Source organism: Ostrea edulis, chromosome 8 (genome assembly GCF_947568905.1).
Source record: "Ostrea edulis chromosome 8, xbOstEdul1.1, whole genome shotgun sequence".
NCBI classification, from domain to species: domain Eukaryota; kingdom Metazoa; phylum Mollusca; class Bivalvia; order Ostreida; family Ostreidae; genus Ostrea; species Ostrea edulis.
In genome coordinates, this window is record NC_079171.1 from 31,075,764 (window position 1) to 31,096,695 (window position 20,932).

Below are 20,932 nucleotides of genomic sequence, written 5' to 3' on the forward strand. Positions count from 1 at the left end.
TAGAATTATGACAGAAGAACGGAATGACGGGAACGATTCACAACGTAAGCTCCTTACATTTCATGGCCGGAAGACTGGATATTGTACATAGTTTTATCAACAAACCTGACATTTTCTACAGCAATAGAGCTATCAAAGTCCTGCAATGTGTAAACGTCCTAGGAAAGTATCCTCGTCAATCAGCCGGACATCTCAAAGAACTGCTTCCTGCAAAATTTATTCTCACATTAGGGATTAGCGAACCAAAAATGACCTCTTCACACCATTACGTTATGCTTTTAGAACACGCATGTCTACAAAAAATTGATACAATGATAAAGCATACATATATATCAAACTGAGACCAAATCTCACTTTGTAAACATTCATAACACGTGTATTTGCATACATTAAGTGATAAACTTCATCCACAGAAATAATTTTCCATCCCCACACACAACCTAGGTAGGAATGTTTGCGTTTCGATAAAATCTGCTCTTGAAAATGATTTGTTTCAACTAATTTCATGTATATCCCCATGTCAAAGTTTCATCTCCAGTCTACCTCTAGGTCCCCTGAATTGAACAAACTTGAGTTTGTGCACCTGAAGATACTTGCATATCAAAATGATTTTAAAGATGTTTTCCAATATTTCTCCATATAAGACTTTAATCCCACATTGTGGTTCCAGCTCACTGTTGTTAGTCGTGATTTGAAAAACTTCAATCTTCACTAACTTGAACCTGATGATATATAAATATTACTATAGGAGTATTCAAGGCCTTGTGGTTATTGACACCATTTTCAAAGATTTCCCCCCAGATATCACCGTGCCAAACTTTTAACTATCGTATATGATTAAGATTATAAATGCTAGATTTTAAACTATACTGTCGGCCGATCTTATCATGATTTTCTTGCGGATTTAAAGACATCTGAAAGGGTGGGGGTATTAGCTACTAGCTAGCTACAGTATATGTAGTTAGCATCAAATCAGCTGCTAAAAAAACTTGAATATTCTAAAATATATATGAAATTTCAAAAATATTTTTGCAGTGATTCATTTTTTTTTACATTCACAAATAAATTACATATATTACTGAATATATCCTTTATATGCAATGTACAAGAGGGTAAATAGGATGGTACAAACGTCTAAGAAAGTACCCCCTTGTTCTATAACTGGGGGATTGTCCCTCTCAGGTGATTTTGATACGAACTAGAGAGGTTCATAGTACAACTGTATTATAAATTAAGGTTTAGAGACAACATTTTGAAGTAATTTGTTTTCCTTGGTTTTATTTAAAAGCGACAGAACGTGACAGTGAGATAGAAAATTTACAAAATCTCATGTTTCATCTACGTGTACAACTCTACAATACATTTTACAGTTCTGAATCCTGAAAGCAATAAAAGACAGATTAGTTGTACATCTGTATCAATGTAATATTTTCTAAATAGATTAAAGCAACATGTTTTCAAATCATTTTGAAATTCAAACAAATGCCTGTAATCTTTCATCTATGTTGTACATTGATGCAAAAATCTTACTGTCACACAGTTTACATTCATCAGTATTTGTAAACGAGGGCTTTTCAAATTTATGTTTTGTCAAAGTTGAGTAAACATTTTTGTTTTCCTGTAGACATGTTTGGTTTCATTTTGTTGTTTGATAAAGGAAATTTTAGAAAATTCATTTTTTGATATCAATGTTTTCAAAAATGTTTTGTACTCGCACAGTCAATTCTTCGTTTTTTTTGTAAGACTATCATAAAGTTCGCAAGATTTTGATAACCCATTATCATCAACATTTGTTTAACATATAATATGCCACTTTTTATTCATTCATCAAAACATATTGATTTGCCTTTCAAAAGGAAATTTATATTTGGTCATACTATTTGCAGGAAGAATGTTTCTGTAACATTGGATATTTGGTTTTTGTTGTTGTCTTAACATAGGTTAAACAGGAAAACACTTGTTTTTAGAGTGCCGTAATCATCAATAAAAACTGTTGATATTTCAGACGCCTTAACTCAATACGTTGCAGAAGCTCTCTCTATTTTCTTTAAGGTAGTACTCTACATCGTCATTATGGCTGACTTCCTTTAAAAACATGGATGAAAAAATCGTTGTCAGCAATATTTGACTTTTCCTTTTCCATTGAAATACCTAGCCGAGTAGCTCAGTAGGTTAGAATAACGACTGCTGAACTGTAGGTCGCAGGTTCGAGTCCAGCAGGGGTTTTAAAAAAATTTCAGATTACCTTCTACTAAAACTGTATTTTTTGACAAAATAAAGTAAATTTGAAAATTTTCAACTTCAAAATATTGTTGTACATATCCTCCACTTTTCATCAACATCAAATTTCTCTGGTGTAGCATACCCCCTTAATGACATGTTTACTTGTACGACATGTCAAAATTAATGTTAACAGTATCATAGTTTACGGTGTTCAAGTAAGATAAACAGCTAAGACCTTTAACATACTGGTAGGTAGTGAATTTTTCTTCTCCTATTTATACGATAGATTTTTTAATGAATAGAAACGGCATGGCCGTTTTGTTATGTCATCTAACATAGAATGTTGACATAGAAACCAAACATGAACAACGTCAAAACAAACTGTGCAAGTATTTAAACAACCAATAACACGTAGATAGTATACACAGGCTGACACGCCGCACAGGTATTTAATTCTCAGGACTAGACGGAAGGTCGAAATAACAGGGAGGCCATGTTGGATTTTCAGGTGAGACAAAATTATATCCACATATCCTGACATTATAACTCCATTATTATCGATATTTTTGGTAATCAATCTCACTTTGATAACACTTTCCTATAATTATGAAGGGGAGATTTGATAAATCAAATGATGCACTTCGAATATGAAAATTAATGGTCATACGTTTTATATCATGCTGTAATTTCAGCTTATCAATCGTTTTAACCTACCAAAATCTTTAATTAAGCTTTCCTTTTTTATTGGCAGTGAACATCTCGTGTTATCCCGACACTAGAAATGCACCCACGGCGCAGTGCCCAGGAAATCCTACTATGTGACCTCTGTGAAACTGTCCCCATACAGAGTCACTGTGAACTTTGTCATATTAACTTATGCAAGGCCTGTGTTGGGGAGCACCTCTCGGATTCGTCTGAAAGACACAAAGTTGTACCCTATAAACACAGAAAGTCTACTCCTATCTACCCGAAATGTCCTGATCATGCCGAAAAACGCTGTGAACTTCACTGCGAGGAATGTGATATTCCTGTCTGTTCTACCTGCGTTACCTCAGGTAAACACAAAGGTCACGAAATATCAGATGTTCTGGAAAAAATCAATTTAAAAACACAAAGTTTAAAAACAGATTTGGAAGAACTAGAGACCAGAATTTATCCTCGATATGACGAAATGGTTTCCGATGTCCAAATTGAGATAGCTGAGTTAAAAACGAATTATGGAAAACTGACAACAGCTGCCGACCAACAAGGAGAAGTCTGGCACCGAGAGATCACCGCCATTGTAAACCAGCGGAAATCTGACATTCAGGAGATGAAAAACAAACATTTGGCTGCGCTGAATAAAAACACAGAAGAAATCAAACGGAAAACATTTGAACTAAAACAGATCATTTCCGACTTGAAATCAATACTAGAATCAAATGACGTCTTCTTAACCTCTACTTACAAAGCCAGGAATTCCGAATTTAGAACATTACCTCCTAAAGTCCAAGCAACATTACCAAGTTTTTATGCTCAGAAAATAAACAAAGATCAGCTCAATGAAATGTTTGGCTCTCTGTCATCATTATCCATCAACAGAGAAAAACGCGGCTACACAATACCAAAATCATTGCTTGATGAACCTCGACTCACCGCAACTATAGACACTGGATATACACACCTATACAGTGTCAGCTGTCTGAGTGAAGAACAAGTCTGGACACGTGGGGATAAAACAATCATGAAGCTTCTCGATCTCAAAGGTAAAATACTGAAATCAATCCAAACCGAGTTAGGATATATACCACAGGACATATCAGTGACACGAGATGGAAATCTTGTTTATACCGACACTGATGAAAACACTGTAAACCTAGTGAAGAATAAACAGATACAGACCGTGATAAGACTACAGGGATGGATGCCTTGCTTTATCTGCTGTACCTCATCTGATGATCTCCTGGTCACCATGATCAGTGATGATGAAACGCAATCCAAAGTTGTCCGTTACTCTGGCTCCACAGAGACACAAACCATTCAATTTGATAATCAGGGTCAACCTCTCATAATGCAGATTCAAGTTTGTTCAAATCATGGGCTCCAGGGGTTGGATGGGGCCACAATAGGGGATCAAAGTTTTACATACAAATATATAGGAAAAATCTTCTTCTCAAGAACCACTGAGCCAGAAAAGCTGATTTTTACATGAAACCTTTTTGACATAGTGCAGATTCAAGTTTGTTCAAATCATGGCCTCTGGGGTAGGATGAGGCCACAAGGGGGATCAAAGTTTTACATACAAATATATAGTTAAAATCTTTTTCTCAATAACCACTGAGTCAGAAAAGCTGATATTTACAAGAAAACTTTCTGACATAGTGAAGATTCAAGTTTGTTCAAATCATGGCCCCTGGGGGGTAGGATGGGGCCACAGGTGGGGGGGGGTCAAAGTTTTACATACAAATATAGGAAAAAGCTTTAAAAATCTTCTTCTCAAGAACCATTGGGCCAAAGAAGTTGACATTTACATGAAAGCTTTCTGACATAGTGTAGATTCAAGTTTGCAAAGGGTAGTTTGGGCCATAATAGGGACTAAGGTTTTACATGCAAATATATATGGAAAGTCTTCAGATATGGGCCAAAGTGACTCAGGTGAGCGATGTGGCCAATGGGCCTCTTGTTTATATAATAATTTCGTTTTTTATTTAGTTTTCGTTTTTTATATAATAATTTCGTTTTTTCTATAGTAATTTCGTTTTTTATATAATAATTTCGTTTTTTATTTAGTTTTGGTTTGCACTAATGGGCTTCCGTAGTTTTCAGTGTAAATGACAGATTAAATCTTGTTATCAGCAGCAATTATTTTTTCTATGCTAGATTTTGTTGTCTGCATGGTACCAGTTTTCACATATCAAAATTTGATTTTTGACCATACGTTCCCTTTAATGAGAATAATTCATATCATATTACTGATCACTTGTTACAATAAACAAACAGGCCCATGGGCCACATCGCTCACCCGAGTCCCCTTGGCCCTGTTGTTGTTCAGCTATGGGACATTTAAAAGATTTTTTTGCAATCTTCATTCCCATGTAAAATGTTGATCCATATTGTGGTTTAAACCTAGCTCCATACTCACAACATGATACAAAGTCACATGGAACAAATCACTACATGCATATTACTATAAGTGTTCATAGCCCTGACATCATTTTCAAAGATTTTTCCTATACATAACCATGCCAAACTTTTATCATCTATTGTTGCCCCACCCTACACTCGGAACCACAATTTGAAGAAACATGAAACTGTATTAACTGAGAATGTTTGCATACATGTATCAACATGAACAATCATGAGCCTTAAAATTGAGAGGATTTTAAAAGAATTATCCTATATATCCCATGTTAAACTTTGATCTTCTATTGCGGACCCATCCTACCCGCTCAGGTCATGATTTGAACAAACATCAATCTGCAATACTTTGGGATGATTGTATATCAATATGAATATCCATGGCATTGTTGTTCTTGAGAGTGTTTTTTAAAAATCTATCCTATATACCCCCATGAAAAACTGTTATCCCCTTTCGTGGTCCAATCCTACCCTCGTGGCTCATGATTTAACAATTGTAAATCTGCATTATGTCAGGAAACGGTCATGTAAATTTCAATTTCTCTGACACAGTGGTTTTTACGAAAAAAAATTTTGAATGAATCCAACCTTTTTTGATAATTTCCCTTTGGAGGGAGTACGGATAAGTGGTTCTTAATTATGTTCACTTCGAAAGGGGCGTGTCTTTCATTTGAACAAGCTTGAATCCTCTTTACCCATGTTCTGTCCCACGTTTGGCTTAAATCAATCCTGGAGAAGTCGGAAATGTTAAAAGTTCACGGATGGACACAGACAAAATGTGATAAGAAAAGCTCACTTGAGTATTTGTCTCAGGTGAGGTAACACAGTCTCAGGGAATATATAGCTGCTGCACGCAAAGCATCGAAGAAACTATCTCGTTTGAGACAATTAAAGGAGAAGTTTTAAACGGTCTCGTGTTTGCTCCATACCTTCCTGGAGGAACTAATTATACTAAGGTATATATGAAGTTTGTCGTCAGAAAAATACAGTAATACATTGTTAAATCTTATGCTGGTCTGTTTATACAACTCTGTACCATATCACATGTTGTTCATGTCTTCATCACATGTTTGAATATACATAGTACATGCAGTTGTAAATGAATAATAATTTTGTAAGTTTGTTTCATGTTCAAATCTTTCTTTTTCAGAAAAAAGGGAAAAGAAGCCAAATCAAAAAGAAGATGAATCTCCATCAGATTCGGAATAATATGGGCTGAGTTTTCAAAAATACAAATTTTATCTGGTAAAAAAAACCTGTTGTTTATTCTATTTTATTACGGTTCAGGTTTTTAAGCATATTCACAGTTTATATAAAACATTAGTGAAAGGGTTTGAAAACATTTATCAGAATTGTTTGAAGAATGTCGTATATAATCTCGTAAAACTGAATTTTAAATACTCTCAAAATGTTTCCATAAATGTTCTCAAAACGTTCTTCTAAATGTTCTCAAATGGTTTCTTTGAAATGTTCTCAAAAACATTTCTTTTAAATGTTCTTAAAATGTTTCTTAGAAATATTTTGATAATGTTTCATGAAATGTTTTTAAAACATTCTGCTTAAATGTTATTTAGAAATGTTTTAAACATGTTTCTGAGATCATACAAAATCACTTGAATAAAACATTTTGTAAAATGTTTTTCCAACATTTGTTATAAAAATGTTTTTAAAATATTGCTGTGCTACCTGGGATAACACTCAGATGTTGATATTTCTACAAAAGTATAGCATACTACATAGGAAAAAGTGTCACATATGATCCTCATATGAAGTGAGTTTCATATGAGGATCATATGCAAGTCATATGTGTATCATATGAAACTCACTTCATATGAGAATCATATGTGACAAACATATGATTCTCATATGTAGAAAATAATATGAATTTCATATGAATTGATTTTCATATGATTATCACATGGTATAAATTTCATATGAAAATCACATGATTTTCTCATATAAAATAAATTAATGTGTACCATATATGAATTTTTAAAAAATAGTATGTCTTCTCTGACAGAGCAAAGTATACCGATAACGTAAATTCTCGCATATTTGAGGGTTTGAGAAAAAACACTGGTTGATTGCTCATTTTATGAAAAATGTACAATATTGGTTTAAAATCTTAATGTTGGGAAGGACACAAGTTTTTGAATATCTGCTTTCTAAATCAAAAGTTAACAAGCAAAATTTTGTCAAGTTATTCAATATATTTTAAGAAATATGTAAAATTTTAACCTTATTTAATCCAGAAAAGGGATTGATCAAAAATGAGAATTGCAACAAATGATAATTGTTCTTTAAAAAAAAAAGTTTTTTTCTGAACAAAGACAACAGAAATCATTTACTTTTAAAATTTAATTTTAGTGATGAATCCATAAATTAAAACATGTACAGCAGGAATCCATGATACATTAAAACATGTACAGCATATTCTTTACATAATCACACCATACAGCACATTTTTTTATGTTGGCATAAAAAAAGATCCCCCACTGGTCAATGAACACAAGTGTGGAGTATAGGTTTAAATATTATTTGCAGCCTTTCAACAGGGGTGGTCACATCCCAAACATGAGTGAAAAATTCTCAAAGGGATGTAAAACAAAAGCAAACAAACATGTATACCTATTTCAAAAAATTCTCAGAGCATCAAGGGGATTGCTTGTGCAAGTACACTAAAAATACATACAAAGAAGATTTATATCAAAAATGACTTTGCACAAGCTGATGGTTTAGAAAAATCAAAACTAGATGGACATTTTAGTGAATATACATTGACTAGAAACAATCTGTATCCCCTGGATAACTTGTGTTTAATAAACTTTGTATGCTTGAGTTCAGTCTCCTCTTGTTCAATCCTGGCTGGGGTTTTTCCTTCTTTGATGCTGCAATGGCACTGGATACAGTGATGAACAAGTGGCATGTAGGAAAGAACATTTGTAATAGGAATAACATCCAAATCCTCAGAGAACTTTATCACAGGACAACCAAGATGTGTTGGTCGCTGTATAACCCCCTTTTCAACAATTGCTAATGAACTTCTCCTAGCACCCTGAAGAAAGAGTAGACCACCTTTGAAGATTCCAACTTTAAACTGAAAGTGAAGAATATTAAAACATTTTATAATATCATATCATGATCAATGGTAACATACAATGTATCGTTCGTACAGAATTGCAGTCATCAAATTTCATTACTTTTTCATGACCTCAACCCATTTTCAATGACCTCAAAGACAGACAACAGACTGATGAATAAGACACAAATATGAGGTCTTTCTTACCACATGAAAACGACTTAGCAGTTGGACATATCAGGAAATATAATTTGAAAAAGTTTCTTCACATTTTCATTTGATTTGTACGAATTATACATTGTTACTGTATGTATAGTCCACAAAATGTGATTTAATGATGCTGTTTCTGAATAAACTGCACTATGGGGATAGAACAATCTAAGTTTTCTCCTCTTTAATGTCATTTTTTAAGATAGTACTCAAATCTCGTTGATCCACTTCTCTCTGAAGTTTTACGTGTTTCGTTGAACATCAATGTGAAGTCAGTGCCCCCACCCCCATGTTTCCCATATCCACCACCTTCAAGCACGTTGTGCAGAACGCTCTATCTATTTCTCTTAACAGCCCTGACCTACTCAAAATTGTGCTCCCACTCAGAAGAATAAACACATTTCCAAGGCACGACTCATCAGACTGCATACCGGTATATGTGCCATTACCTGTAGCACACTTGTTCATTCGCACCTAAATGCTCACAGTAATGGAAATTACTTTGTGTCAAGCCCTTTTATGATACAGATTATAACCAACATGGTTTTAGTAGTTCCGGATTAGGCGAAACAATATCCATTTATTTTAAAGGAGGAAAAAGTGAAATCCCATGGCTTTCCATGACCTAGCTCTCTCAAAATTCCCTTACTTTCTCAAGACCTAAAACCAAATTTCATGAGTGAGTTCAAATTCCATGACCCGTACGAACCATGTACATGCATTACACTATAAGGTTTAGTATCTTTGTTCCAAACTTGAAGTAATTCATTGGTAACCGTTATAATACACTCATGAGGAACATATATATCAAATAGCAATTGGAAATTAAGAGAGTGATTTTAAAAAGAATGCACCTCATCCTCTCTACTCAAATACATGATGGACATACCCTCAGCAATACTTGATCCATCTTTACATCTACACATTTGGTAGCTGATCATCTTCCCTTCCAAACAGGGGGATGGGATCCCTAGGTCAATAAGACCCTGCAATAGGAGGCATTGGTGTTGGAATGCTGACATATCTTGCAGCTTTGTTTTGTTGTTGGCTGTACGAAGTGGTCTCAAAAGCAAAGGCTTCTCACAGTCTTGTTTGATTTCTGATAGATTTCCTATATTAATGTAAAGAAAATTATGGATGCAAAGCTTTCAGTTTTGCTAAAGCATTACCAGTACTTGATTGTTTCAGGCCAAATAAACCTTCTTAAAACATATTGAAATAGTTTTTGCTGTCAGATATCTAGAACATGTACTATATTATTCTACAAGAATATTCATAACATTCATGCATGCAAATAAATGTGTACACACTTGCAGACATTCCAAAACATCTCTGGATGTGACATAGTCTTACTATGATATTTTGCTGAGGTTCATATAAATAATAATATAATTCTTTACATAAATTTTCAAAAAGTCTAATTTCTTATAAACTAATTTGGTATTTATATAGAGTTAAATTGACATACCAAAAAAGTTGCACATTTCCTTCCTAGTGGATAAATCCTGCACCTCCTTTGTACACTGCCTCCTACAACATTGCAATTTCAGTATGAAAACGTGCTTACATCAGAAGCATACCTCATTCAAAAACAAGAGGCCCATGGGCCACATCGTTCACCTGAGTCACCTTGGCCCATATCTGAAGACTTTCCATAGATATTTGCATGTAAAACCTTAGTCATTAATATGGACCCAACTACCCCTGGAGGCCACTAATTTTGCATACTTGAATCTACACTACGTCAGAGAGCTTTCATGTAAATGTCAACTTCTTTGGCCCAATGGTTCTTGAGAAGAAGATTTTTAAAGATTTTCCCTATATTTGTATGTAAAACTCTGACCCCCCCCCCCCCCCAGATATGAATATTAATTATCAAAGTCGTTTACTATATATTTTCATCAAAATGTCTATCAAAAATGAATGATCTTTCCTTGCAAGAATGTAGTACCATAATACTTTCTTTACAGATTAATTCATCTATATGCTACTCACAAATTTTTTCAAATCCTTCCCTTGTCTGCTGTTCACATTCTTGGTAATGTTAAATTTCACTCGCTGATGGGCATCTAGAGCAGTTAAATGGCTTTCAAGTGATGTTGCCTGAGTATCAGTTAATGAATCAATGCAGACTTTAAAAAGATGTTTTGATGTTCCAAGATGAAAAAGATGAAGAAGTCCAGATGGTACATCTCTATCAAATAAAAACAAGTAAATATGGTAATCACTCGGATTTAAAAAAAAAAAAGAAGAAATTCTCATTTAAGCCTTTGGTTCGGGTGAGCTAATATTAAAGCTGTACTACCCGATGTTCATGTATTTTTTTTGTACATAATTGCTTTAAAGCAGATTAATTTCTTTATAAAGTTATTAACTTTCCCTTAATTACATGCTTAAAAACATCTGCATGTAAAAGAATACAGTGCGAATATTATTTAGAAAATAAATATAGTGGGTGCATATATAAATCATCCCATAATAGACGTCTATAAATAGAACCACCCGCATCAGGGGAATCCCAACACGATGTATTAACTCAAACGCAACTGTCTAGTTTTAAGGCTGAAAGAGCGTAAAACAAGGAATTACTAGGAGGTATTTGATTTTTTTTTTCTATTAAAGTTATGGTGCGGTACTGTTATGTGGCGTCGGTGGCCGAGTGGTTAGGCTGTCAGACTTTTGACCGAAAGGTTCGAGTCCTGGTCGAGGCAGGGCTGACGTGTCCTTGGGAAAGGCAATTTACATGAATTTCCTCACTCCACCGAAGTGTAAAAGGGGTACCTGGCTATAGACAGTGAAAGATATTGTTAGAATGTTAGTGCTCTAGCGCTTGTAATGGCAGCTTGCACTGTATGCTTCCTAGGAGGCTGAGAAAGTTCTAGTTTGATATAAGGTCTGCCGGGGTAATAATGTACATTACATTTGTAAAGCACCTTTGAGCGTACATAGTGTATGAAAAGGGTGCTATATAAATATGGTATTATTATTATAACAAAATACACAGTTTTACACAGATAAGACCACCGATGATCTGAAAGTTTGAACTGGTAACATGACTGTCACTTGAAATGGCAGAGTACGTGACGCGGTTATTTGTATACATCGATTTAAAATCAAATAATTTGGGTTAAAACAGGTGAAATAATTTATGATATGTCGTACAGCCTCATAACTACATACGTGCGATGATTTAATAGCGCTTTTAGGAGATGGAAAAAAATATTGTAATTCGGACCATACAGCTTTAACAAAAGTGCTTCAAATATTCACCTTTACTATAACGTCAAATGATTTCCCTGGAACAGGTTATAATTCATTTTCGGGGAAGGAGACAACTTTTCATCAAGTGTTCGCTTTACGAACTACGTACCTATGGGGATTAAGGATGTCCCAGAAAGGGTTGTCATACTCCTTCACACCAAATGATGCCCAAGGGGATATGATTTCATGGAGGCGACTGCCGTCCCTTTGCTCACGTACAAGACCAGTTTTCCGTGGATACCTTAATGAGAATAATTTAGGGTTAAATTACAATTAAGTCAAACCTCCTTATCTTGAACTCAACCGGACCAAAATTAAACTTAGAAATATGCGAGGATTCAAGAAAACAAGGTAAAAAAAAAACATAACGGAAAAAGCGGTTGGGATTGCCAGTTCACATTGACACATGCATCCCTGATATCAGTTAGTGTTTGAGATAACAAAGATCTGCATCAATTGTATATTACTGAAGTTCATAAAGTGGTGTGGCCTGTGACAGTAATAGACCTCAGTTATTTATGAACCACTTTCACTACATTTGGTTATACTATGGTTTTACCTTTTCATTCTAATTATAAATAAGTGTTCATATTTATACATACCTGGCAATGTTCTTTGATATTGAAGGATTGCTCAAGTGGAGTTTGGCAATTTCAGTTGGTTTCAGAATGTATAAAGGTAAACCATTGTCATCTTCTCCCTGATATTACAATAAATCTGAATACAACTTTTTGGCAATGTAAATAAAATATCAATATTATAAAAAAAAAATTGAAATGTTAAGTTAAGGGTTGGGAATATGGTTATATTTCCTGACACCTTTCCTATGTAGGAAATATTGGGTAGATTAAAGGTTTTTTTTTCAGCATCGAAATACTGTGTAATATATCAGTTGAATAAAATCAATAGATATATATTTCATAATGAGAAAAAAAAAACCAAATGTTTTATACTCATAAACATTTTTTATAACTGCAATCTATAAAAAAAAGTCTGAATCTGTCCTCAGCTACTCTTAAAATAAATTCCATATCCAACAACAAAACACTGATTGGATCATCATGAATCCAAGTGTGATGAGTATGCATTTCAAGGGTAGATCCATGGGGGTGGGTGGAGGGGGAGGGGTCCAGACATCCGCTAAAGGGGGTCTTTAGCGGACCAAAAAATTTAATTTATTCAATTTCAACGAGACTTTTAGTAAAAATGATATGAAAGGTGGATACTTATATGCAATTACATTATTCAAATTTATCAACACCATGTAGTTTATCAGGATAAATGGGACGAAACACTGATACATGTGTATATATTTACGATATTTTATTTTCGTCAGATACAAGTATCATTTAAAAATTCTTAAAAAGTATATATAATATAAAATATTTTACCGCAGAGATTCTGGGGGCCTATGCAGCCCCAGCCCCCCCCCCCCCCCTCCACCTAATTGCAAGTAACCTTTAAACCAGCTCTTTTTTATCATTGAAAATCGGATGTGAATAAGTCCATAACAATGACTAGAATATGGGAAACAGGTAGTAAATTTAATGTTAATATGTGCACAATCAAAAGGCGTAAATAGGGTGGGGGTGGAGATTGTGAAACACCTAAAAGATCAAGTGCTAGACCCCCCTCCCCCTTCACAAATTTCTGGGTCCGCCTTTGCATTTTTACTCATACCAAATGAATGATGAATCTTACCTTAGCTATCAAGCTGTTTACATCCAAGTCCCCAAATTTCATGTTTCTGATATGATTTAACGATGGTACATTGGGAACACCAACTTCTTTTAAAATGAACCACACATACTTTGCCACTTCCAAACTCTTTTAAAGAAAACAAAATGGAATTGACAGGAATGACATTTTCAGATACTGTGGTTATACATTATTTTTACTGTTCAAAAACAAGTAGAGTTGGGGAATATCACTGATGCAAATTTCAGTATCAATATAAGAATTACTGACTTGGTCATGTATCAAAGCACATTACTAAAACAAATATTTAATTAATTCAAATGTCATATAATCATACCTCCCACACACACAAAAAAATGCATTTTCAGAGTTGATGATTAGGGAAATATTTGCGATCAGTTGTTCTAAACAAAGTATAATTCGATTCGATCTGTTTGTAATGAATGTGAAAATTCTAGTTTGTTTGGTTTTTTTAAATTTGGATTTTAATATGATTTACACATTTTACTTACAATGTGATGTGTTGTACTATGAAGCAATCCATATAAAAGAAGATTCAGCTTGTCTGGAAATGGATACCACTTGCTGTCATTTGTTTGGTCCTCGTATGTTTGGCTCTCAGAGTCACTACTGAAGCCTTCATTCTAAAAACAAAGTGTCAATATTTTCCTATCCTTTGTAAACATGAAACTAAACGGTCTAAAATTTGCACTCAACAACTTCTTGTAAATTAATAAAATTTCTAAATAATGATACAGAATATTCAAAGTACAATACCAATAGATCATAATCCTCTGTCTCCGAGACGGGTTCAGTCTCCCCATCGGTATCCGAATCGTCATCGTTAATTAACGTTGTGAAACTGTTTTCTAAAATTTCTGCGTCTCGTTGAAACGAACGCGAACTAAACTTCGTCGTATTGTCGAGATTTTCCTCCTTGTCACAACAGGTGTTCATCAGGCTTTTGAAGCTGTCATTTAATAGGTGTTTTCTTGTAAGATTGTGTCGATTTAAATGATTTATTTTGTCAAATGACACATCACAGACGTTGCAGCGAAAAGCCATCGCGCCAACTGTCAGTGCCAAAATCAATGTTCAGAAAACGCTTTCACACCGTTTGCATTACTTGCCATCGGTTCAAGCGCGAAGTTAACCAAGCATATTTTAGCACGCGCTAGCAGACGATCAAAACATAAAGGTTCGGAAAGATGGAGAGAGACTACTTGGCAGTAAGTATCGCTAAATTTGTTTATATTCAATACACTGACCCATATCTATGAATAAAATGTTTAGATTTCAATGCAATACAAGTATCTATGCGTGTTTACTCAATGTCTAAGGGCAGTAACTCGAACAAAGATGAGGAGTGGATCTAAGAACTGTCTGATATTTTGGTTTTATCATAAACAAACAGGAATCATAAATAAACAATTCGTTAACTTTTAATTGGCATTCAGTCATTAAGGTGCATATGGTATTTATTCACAGGACTCTCAAGATGACCTATTCGAAAACTCACAAGTGGGGCCTCTCCCAAATCTCTCAGATTCTCCACAATTAGCTCGAGTAGTTCCTGAATCACCCCCTGCTCCTCCCACTGTTGACATTCCTCCACAGGATAAAATTATGGCAGTGTTGTCAGAAATTTGTAAGGAACTTAATTTCTTTCTTTTTTTAATTATTGTAATGATTAACTTATTCAAAAGTATCAATTTATTCAAAAGTAATATATTATTTTTCAGTAAAAATTGTTTATGTCTAAATATTAATGTTTTCTGGGGGGAATAAATAAATAAATAAGTGATTATAATATAATTGATGCTTGTTTGTTTGATACATATTTCTCCTAGAATTAGAATTAAAAGCACAGTTTGACCAAAATCAAAACCTTCATAAATAAGGAATATATTTAATGTTCTTTTAAGTGAAAGAACAGAAAAGGCTGACAGAGGAGGTTAACAAATTGAGAGGAGAGGTCCAAAGGATTAAGAACAAAGAAGCACTCTCAATGACCAAAGTGTCAGTAGAAGGGTCAACTATTGAGGTATGGTGTTTTATCATTTGTAATGAAAGTCATATAAGATTAACAGTTAATATGATCCATTTTATATTCCAACAGAAAGTGAATTAAATTAATTAAAACCTACGGTATGATGAAAACTTTTAATTTTAGTAAAAGCATTTATGAATCATTTATTTACAAAAGCCAATAACATTTTACTTACCTTATGCTAGTATAACTGCAGGCCAGTAATATATTTAATATAGCTCACCTGAACTGAAACCTCAAGTGAGCTTTTCTGATCAACCGTCCGTCCATCTGTCTAGCTTCCATGGCCCCTGGGGGTCGTATATGGGGTCACAATAGGAGATCAAAGTTTTATATTGAAATATATTGCAATTTTTTTTTAAAATCTTCTTTTCAAGATCCACTGGACCAGAAAAGATGAAACTCAGATATACAAGCTCTCTGAAGTAATGTAGTTTGTAAATTGTTCAAATCATGGTCCCTGGGGGTTGTATGGGGCCACAATAGGGACTTGTGATTTTTTACATCAAAATATATAGGAAAAAACCCTTTATAAATCTTCAAATCAAGAACACTGACCCAGAACAGATGAAAGCCTTGTGTGAAAAATTCCTGACATAGTGTAGCTTGTAAATTGATAAAATCATGGTCCCCGGAGGCAGGGTGCGGCCACAATAGGCAATTTAATTTTTAATTAGCAAAATACAGGGAGAATGTTAAAACTTCTCTCCTCAAGAGCTGCAAAGCCATGAAAACTTATATTTATGTGAAAGCCTCCACAGCTGGCATAAATTCAATGAAGTTTGTTGAAATCTTGAACCCCAACGACAGGGTGGGGCCACAATAGATGATAAGAGTTTGACAATGGAATTTATTGGAAAGGGTTTTGAAAGCTAATTCTCAAGAATAGCAAAGCCATCATTTATCATATTTACATGGAAGCATTAATTGTCAGGAAGTGTACATTCAATTGTGTTCAAATTATGGCCCCTGGGTTTTAAGGTGGTGCCACAAAATGCAACAGTAAGCATTGTGGTTCATGGGCCTCTTATTTAAAGCCATCATATACCTGTTTTATTTTATATATGCTGTGAATTAATGAATTAATTGTATTTTCACAGAAGGAGTATATAAATTTCCTAAAAGTCAAATTCAGCGTATTTCCGTGGATCAATTTCCAAGATCAAGAAATACAGGTTTGTTAGTTGATATAATCCTGATGAACAGTGAAAATTGTTAACTGGTTAAATACTTCAAAAGAGGTGCAAAAGTGTTCACCTTGCTAACAAAATTAAGAATGAGTACCTTAAATTGGGACATATTGTTTTTATTTCAAAAGTGAAAAGTACATTTTTTGCTGTAAGAGGCAACATTTCCAATTTCAATTATCAGTTCACCTGAGCCAAAGAGCTTTTCTGTTCGAAGGGTGTCTGGCATCCATCTGTCTGTTTGTCCGTTCGTCTGTAAACTTTTCACATTTTTCACTTCTTTTCAAGAACCACTGACCCATTTTTAACCAAACTTGCCAACAAGCATCCTTGTGTGAAGTGGATTTCAGTTTCTTCAAATGAAGGACCATGCACCCTCTTCCAAGGGTTGATTTTTGTTGAATTAAAGAAAATTGAATTGCATTTTTCATAACATCTACTCAAGAACCACCGGACCAGAAAAGATCAAACTTCTGTAAAAGCTTCAATACATTAGTGTAGATTCAAGTTGTTTAAATCATGATTCCCGGGGCTAAGGCAGGGTCACAATAGGCAAATAAAGTTTTATATAGGAATATAACGGAAAAATCTTTACATCTCTTCTTCTCAAGAAGTGCAAAGCCAAGATCATAAGTGGTCATGTAACATGTTCAAACATTTAATTTATACCTTTGATGTTTAAATAAATAAATCATTTAAGTATTATTTCACACTGAAACATTATTCGGATGTAAATGCGTGTTGATAAATGATGTAATCTATCATAATGCCCTTTATGGGATTTTGATGATGTGACCAACTCATATTTTTACATCCCAATAAAAGTTTTGAAATGATACCTTATTTCGCAATAAAATACTTCTAAGAACTGGTGCAACCAAACTGCATCAGCCAAATTTTACAAAGGTTAATGAAGCTATATTATATTGTTATGCCTGCACTGAGAAGCAAAGACATTGACAAATTAACCCCCGTATGTTGTTTTTATTTCAAAAACAGGTATGAATTTTCTAACTGTATGATAACATTTTTTAGGGAATGCTGAAGGACTTTACCAGTAAAGCAGGTTGGGCAGAAAGAAGTCATGTCCTGGGGGTTTTGTCGAGCTTTGGCTCGACAAAATTTACTTATTACAGGAACCAGACAAGAGCAAAGGTAATTAAGAAACCATGTGTAGTAAAAGGTGATGTCTTGATTTAATGTAAATGTATTTCATTACAAATTAAGACATAAAACAATGTTAAACGTTTTAATGTAAAGGAAACTTTTTTCAGTGGGGTGAACTATTAAATACACATAATTCATGGAAATAATTTGATATTTGATTAATTGTATATTATGTTATTTGAAATATCTAGTTAACAGTATACATATGCTTGAAGTCATTATTCCTTTTTGTAGTTAATGGGCAACAAGGAGATTGATGTGGAGGGACTTTCTTTAAAGTCCCTCCACAACTACCTGTGGAAGTGTTTTTTGCCACCAGCAATTCCACTTGTGGACATAGAGAGGGAACGCTTGACCTTATTGCTGGTAATTAATTTCATGCAATATTGTTTGTTTTACCATTTTCAACCACATTAGTTATACAGTATTTTTCAAAATGCTCTATATATTAAGATAAAGATTTCGTTTATACCACATTTGCCTAGCAATAATTTATAGATTCATAAATTTGATATGTGAAAGAAATATTTAATTCTCTTTCTCTTGCCTGCATGGGAATCAAATTTTTGTCTCATGTAAATTCAGAAATTAAAGTAGACTTTAAAAATTCTAAACACTTTCATTTTAATTGCAATGAGACTACATTGTACTACAATCTGAAGTTTATTTATTTAAAAAAAAAAATAAGAAATGGAAATGGCATGCATTTACTCGTTGTCACATGTCGCGGTCAAAATGTACCATCCTCTCCCATTCTGGAAAGAGCTATGAGCGAACTCCAGATTTTGGCTTGAGACAATAGCATTTCCTTAGAAGGAAATCATTTCACTTTAGCATTGATTCACTTAAAGGCATGCATAATACCTGAAACAATACTTGTACATGTTTATTTCTAATTTCCATAGAGATCTTTCTGCGCATCACAGAAATTGTTCCGTAAAGGAGGAACAAGTGGCTTTGCTTTTTGGGCTGAATTCCATAAGTTTGTGGACACCGTCAACAAGGATGGTAGACTGGACAAGTGGGAGAAATTGGAGGAAAAGGAGGAGAGAAGAATTGAGAAATATTTATCATAACTTTTTAAATTAAGATTTTATAAATTCAAGTTATTGTTTATTGTATATTTGTGTATTTCTTCTTTAAAATCATGTGCAGTTATTGATTTACTTGTTACTTTTAAATATGATATGTTTTTTATATGTGTATGAAAGGAACTGAAATTTAGCACAAAATATAAGTATCGACAAGTGCTTTGTCTTCTTTTCGGTGAAAATTTCACTTTTTATAAATGTGAATCTTTCATTCTGATTTCAAAAGTTATGTAAATATGCACTGTCAAATCTTTTATTTCTGTTCATCGTTGAAGCCGTTCCATATCTATAAGATTGAGATATTTTAGAGAATATTGAGTAATCATTTTTTTGTACTTTGCATTGGTATTTAATCAAGAAGTAGTTGTAGAATGAATAGAAATACTTGATTTCCAGCATCTGCATATCACATAATTAAAGTACACATACATGTCTCATATGATTTACATATGAGTTTCCTTACATATGATTCTCATATAACATATTAACACAGCATGCACACAAAACCTTCATATGTGAATCATATGAAGTCCCTTACATATGATATACATATGTGAATCATATGTAAATCATATGAAACACATCATATGATTCACATATGATGCCCTTTTTTTATGATTCTCATATGAAGCTAATCATATGATCCACATATGAAAATCATATGTGGATCATATGTGGCAAGCATGCCTGTGTATAATTTAAACCTTAGTCAACAAATGATATCCTATCCAGAATCCAAAGTCAGGGGCGCAAGCTGATTAGTAAGGGGTTCTAGGGGGCGCCATGAAGTTCCCTTAGAAGTTCTAGCTTTTACACGCAATGTTTACCTTGTTGCCCTGTTACCTCAAGGCCCCCCTGAGGGGGGGGGGGGGGAGGGGGAGGGGGTGAATAAGCTTCCAGAAGCTTATAAGCAGACCCTTTTTAGTAACAAGTTCCCCAATACGGGTTCTTTTTGATTCGGAAGATATCAAATTGTACATTTTTGCACTCCTTTTACTTTTTGAATTAAAAAAAAGTTCAATATGTTTTAAAACTTCTTATTATTTTTTATAAGACTTGAATTTGCGATTTTATGTTGTTTTAACGATTGTACATATCGCTCACGTGATTATATAAATAATAAGATACGTTTACGACCTCTAGAATGATTTATTTATCATCTCCTTTTTCTCCTTTTTCTGTATTCGTTAGAAATATAGATACTTTTAAAATCCCATAATATAACTATTATTGACCTGTAAGTTATCTAAGAAATAAAAATTTCTTGAAGAATGGTCAAATAACAGACTTTTGAAATTTATTCCTAATAAAACTTAAGTTTTATTTTTCACCAAGGCAAAGCATAATGAAATTCCATGAAAAAAATGGGTTGTTTTTTTTTCAAAATTTTCAATTATAAATCATTTCTTCTCACAAACGTCTTGGTCTCACTTTTTCTAATGATTTAAAATGGTTTGTGTATATCAATGGTATTGTAAACAGGGGCGGATCCAGGAATTGCGGTTACGGGGGCGCCACTTTATGAGGCAGGGGGTCTGGGCCGGGCCGCCCTGAGGCAACAGGGCAACAAGGTAAACAATGCGTATACAAGCTAGGACTTCTAAGGAAACTCAAATTCATTTTATGTAGAAAAAGATAATCTAAATTGTATGTGACTTTTGTTAGACCTATACTAGAATATGCTTCAGTCGTATGGGGTGGATGTTCTTCTGCAGAAATTGCAAACGTAGAAAAAATACAGCTCCGTGCGGCTAGAATTGTAACGGGACTGCCAATTCTTGCATCCAAAGAATCTTTATATTTAGAAACAGATTGGGAACCACTATGTACATGTATAAAAGACAGGAAA

The 20,932-nt window shown here is 34.0% G+C and overlaps 3 protein-coding genes across 3 annotated transcripts; 2 read left to right on the forward strand and 1 right to left on the reverse strand.

The window, feature by feature from the left end:
* Positions 1-2,604: 2,604 nt before the first annotated feature.
* LOC130049544 (tripartite motif-containing protein 45-like) lies at positions 2,605-6,774 on the forward strand. Its single transcript, XM_056147353.1, has 3 exons — positions 2,605-2,731; positions 2,975-3,968; positions 6,491-6,774. Exons 2-3 carry the CDS (start codon positions 3,005-3,007, stop codon positions 6,547-6,549), a joined length of 1,023 nt encoding a protein of 340 aa, XP_056003328.1. The 5' UTR covers positions 2,605-2,731; positions 2,975-3,004; the 3' UTR covers positions 6,550-6,774.
* A 909-nt stretch (positions 6,775-7,683) lies between these two features.
* On the reverse strand, positions 7,684-14,545 carry LOC125663077 (uncharacterized). The gene is made up of 9 exons (XM_056147552.1): positions 14,366-14,545; positions 14,101-14,232; positions 13,592-13,717; positions 12,493-12,590; positions 12,000-12,131; positions 10,625-10,823; positions 10,098-10,191; positions 9,484-9,740; positions 7,684-8,437 (listed from the first exon to the last, which is right to left on the reverse strand). The coding sequence occupies exons 1-9, from the start codon at positions 14,543-14,545 to the stop codon at positions 8,042-8,044; spliced, it is 1,614 nt and encodes a 537-aa protein (XP_056003527.1). The 3' UTR covers positions 7,684-8,041.
* A 1,004-nt stretch (positions 14,546-15,549) lies between these two features.
* Positions 15,550-19,244, forward strand: LOC125662548 (uncharacterized). The gene is made up of 5 exons (XM_048894782.2): positions 15,550-15,632; positions 16,739-16,813; positions 17,861-17,980; positions 18,227-18,358; positions 18,898-19,244. The coding sequence occupies exons 1-5, from the start codon at positions 15,597-15,599 to the stop codon at positions 19,066-19,068; spliced, it is 534 nt and encodes a 177-aa protein (XP_048750739.2). The 5' UTR covers positions 15,550-15,596; the 3' UTR covers positions 19,069-19,244.
* The last annotated feature ends 1,688 nt before the right edge of the window (positions 19,245-20,932 follow it).

Coding starts and splice junctions, on each gene's coding strand:
- LOC130049544 (XM_056147353.1), top strand. CDS start 3,005: ATGCACCCACGGCGCAGTGCCCAGGAAATCCTACTATGTGACCTCTGT. Junction 3,969..6,490: donor GAAGCTTCTCGATCTCAAAG/GTAAAATACTGA, acceptor TTTCTTTTTCAG/AAAAAAGGGAAAAGAAGCCA.
- LOC125663077 (XM_056147552.1), bottom strand. CDS start 14,545: ATGAACACCTGTTGTGACAAGGAGGAAAATCTCGACAATACGACGAAG. Junction 14,233..14,365: donor CAGAGGATTATGATCTATTG/GTATTGTACTTT, acceptor CTTTGTTTTTAG/AATGAAGGCTTCAGTAGTGA. Junction 12,132..12,492: donor ATATCAAAGAACATTGCCAG/GTATGTATAAAT, acceptor ATTCTCATTAAG/GTATCCACGGAAAACTGGTC.
- LOC125662548 (XM_048894782.2), top strand. CDS start 15,597: ATGACCAAAGTGTCAGTAGAAGGGTCAACTATTGAG. Junction 15,633..16,738: donor TAGAAGGGTCAACTATTGAG/GTATGGTGTTTT, acceptor GTATTTTCACAG/AAGGAGTATATAAATTTCCT. Junction 17,981..18,226: donor GGAACCAGACAAGAGCAAAG/GTAATTAAGAAA, acceptor TCCTTTTTGTAG/TTAATGGGCAACAAGGAGAT.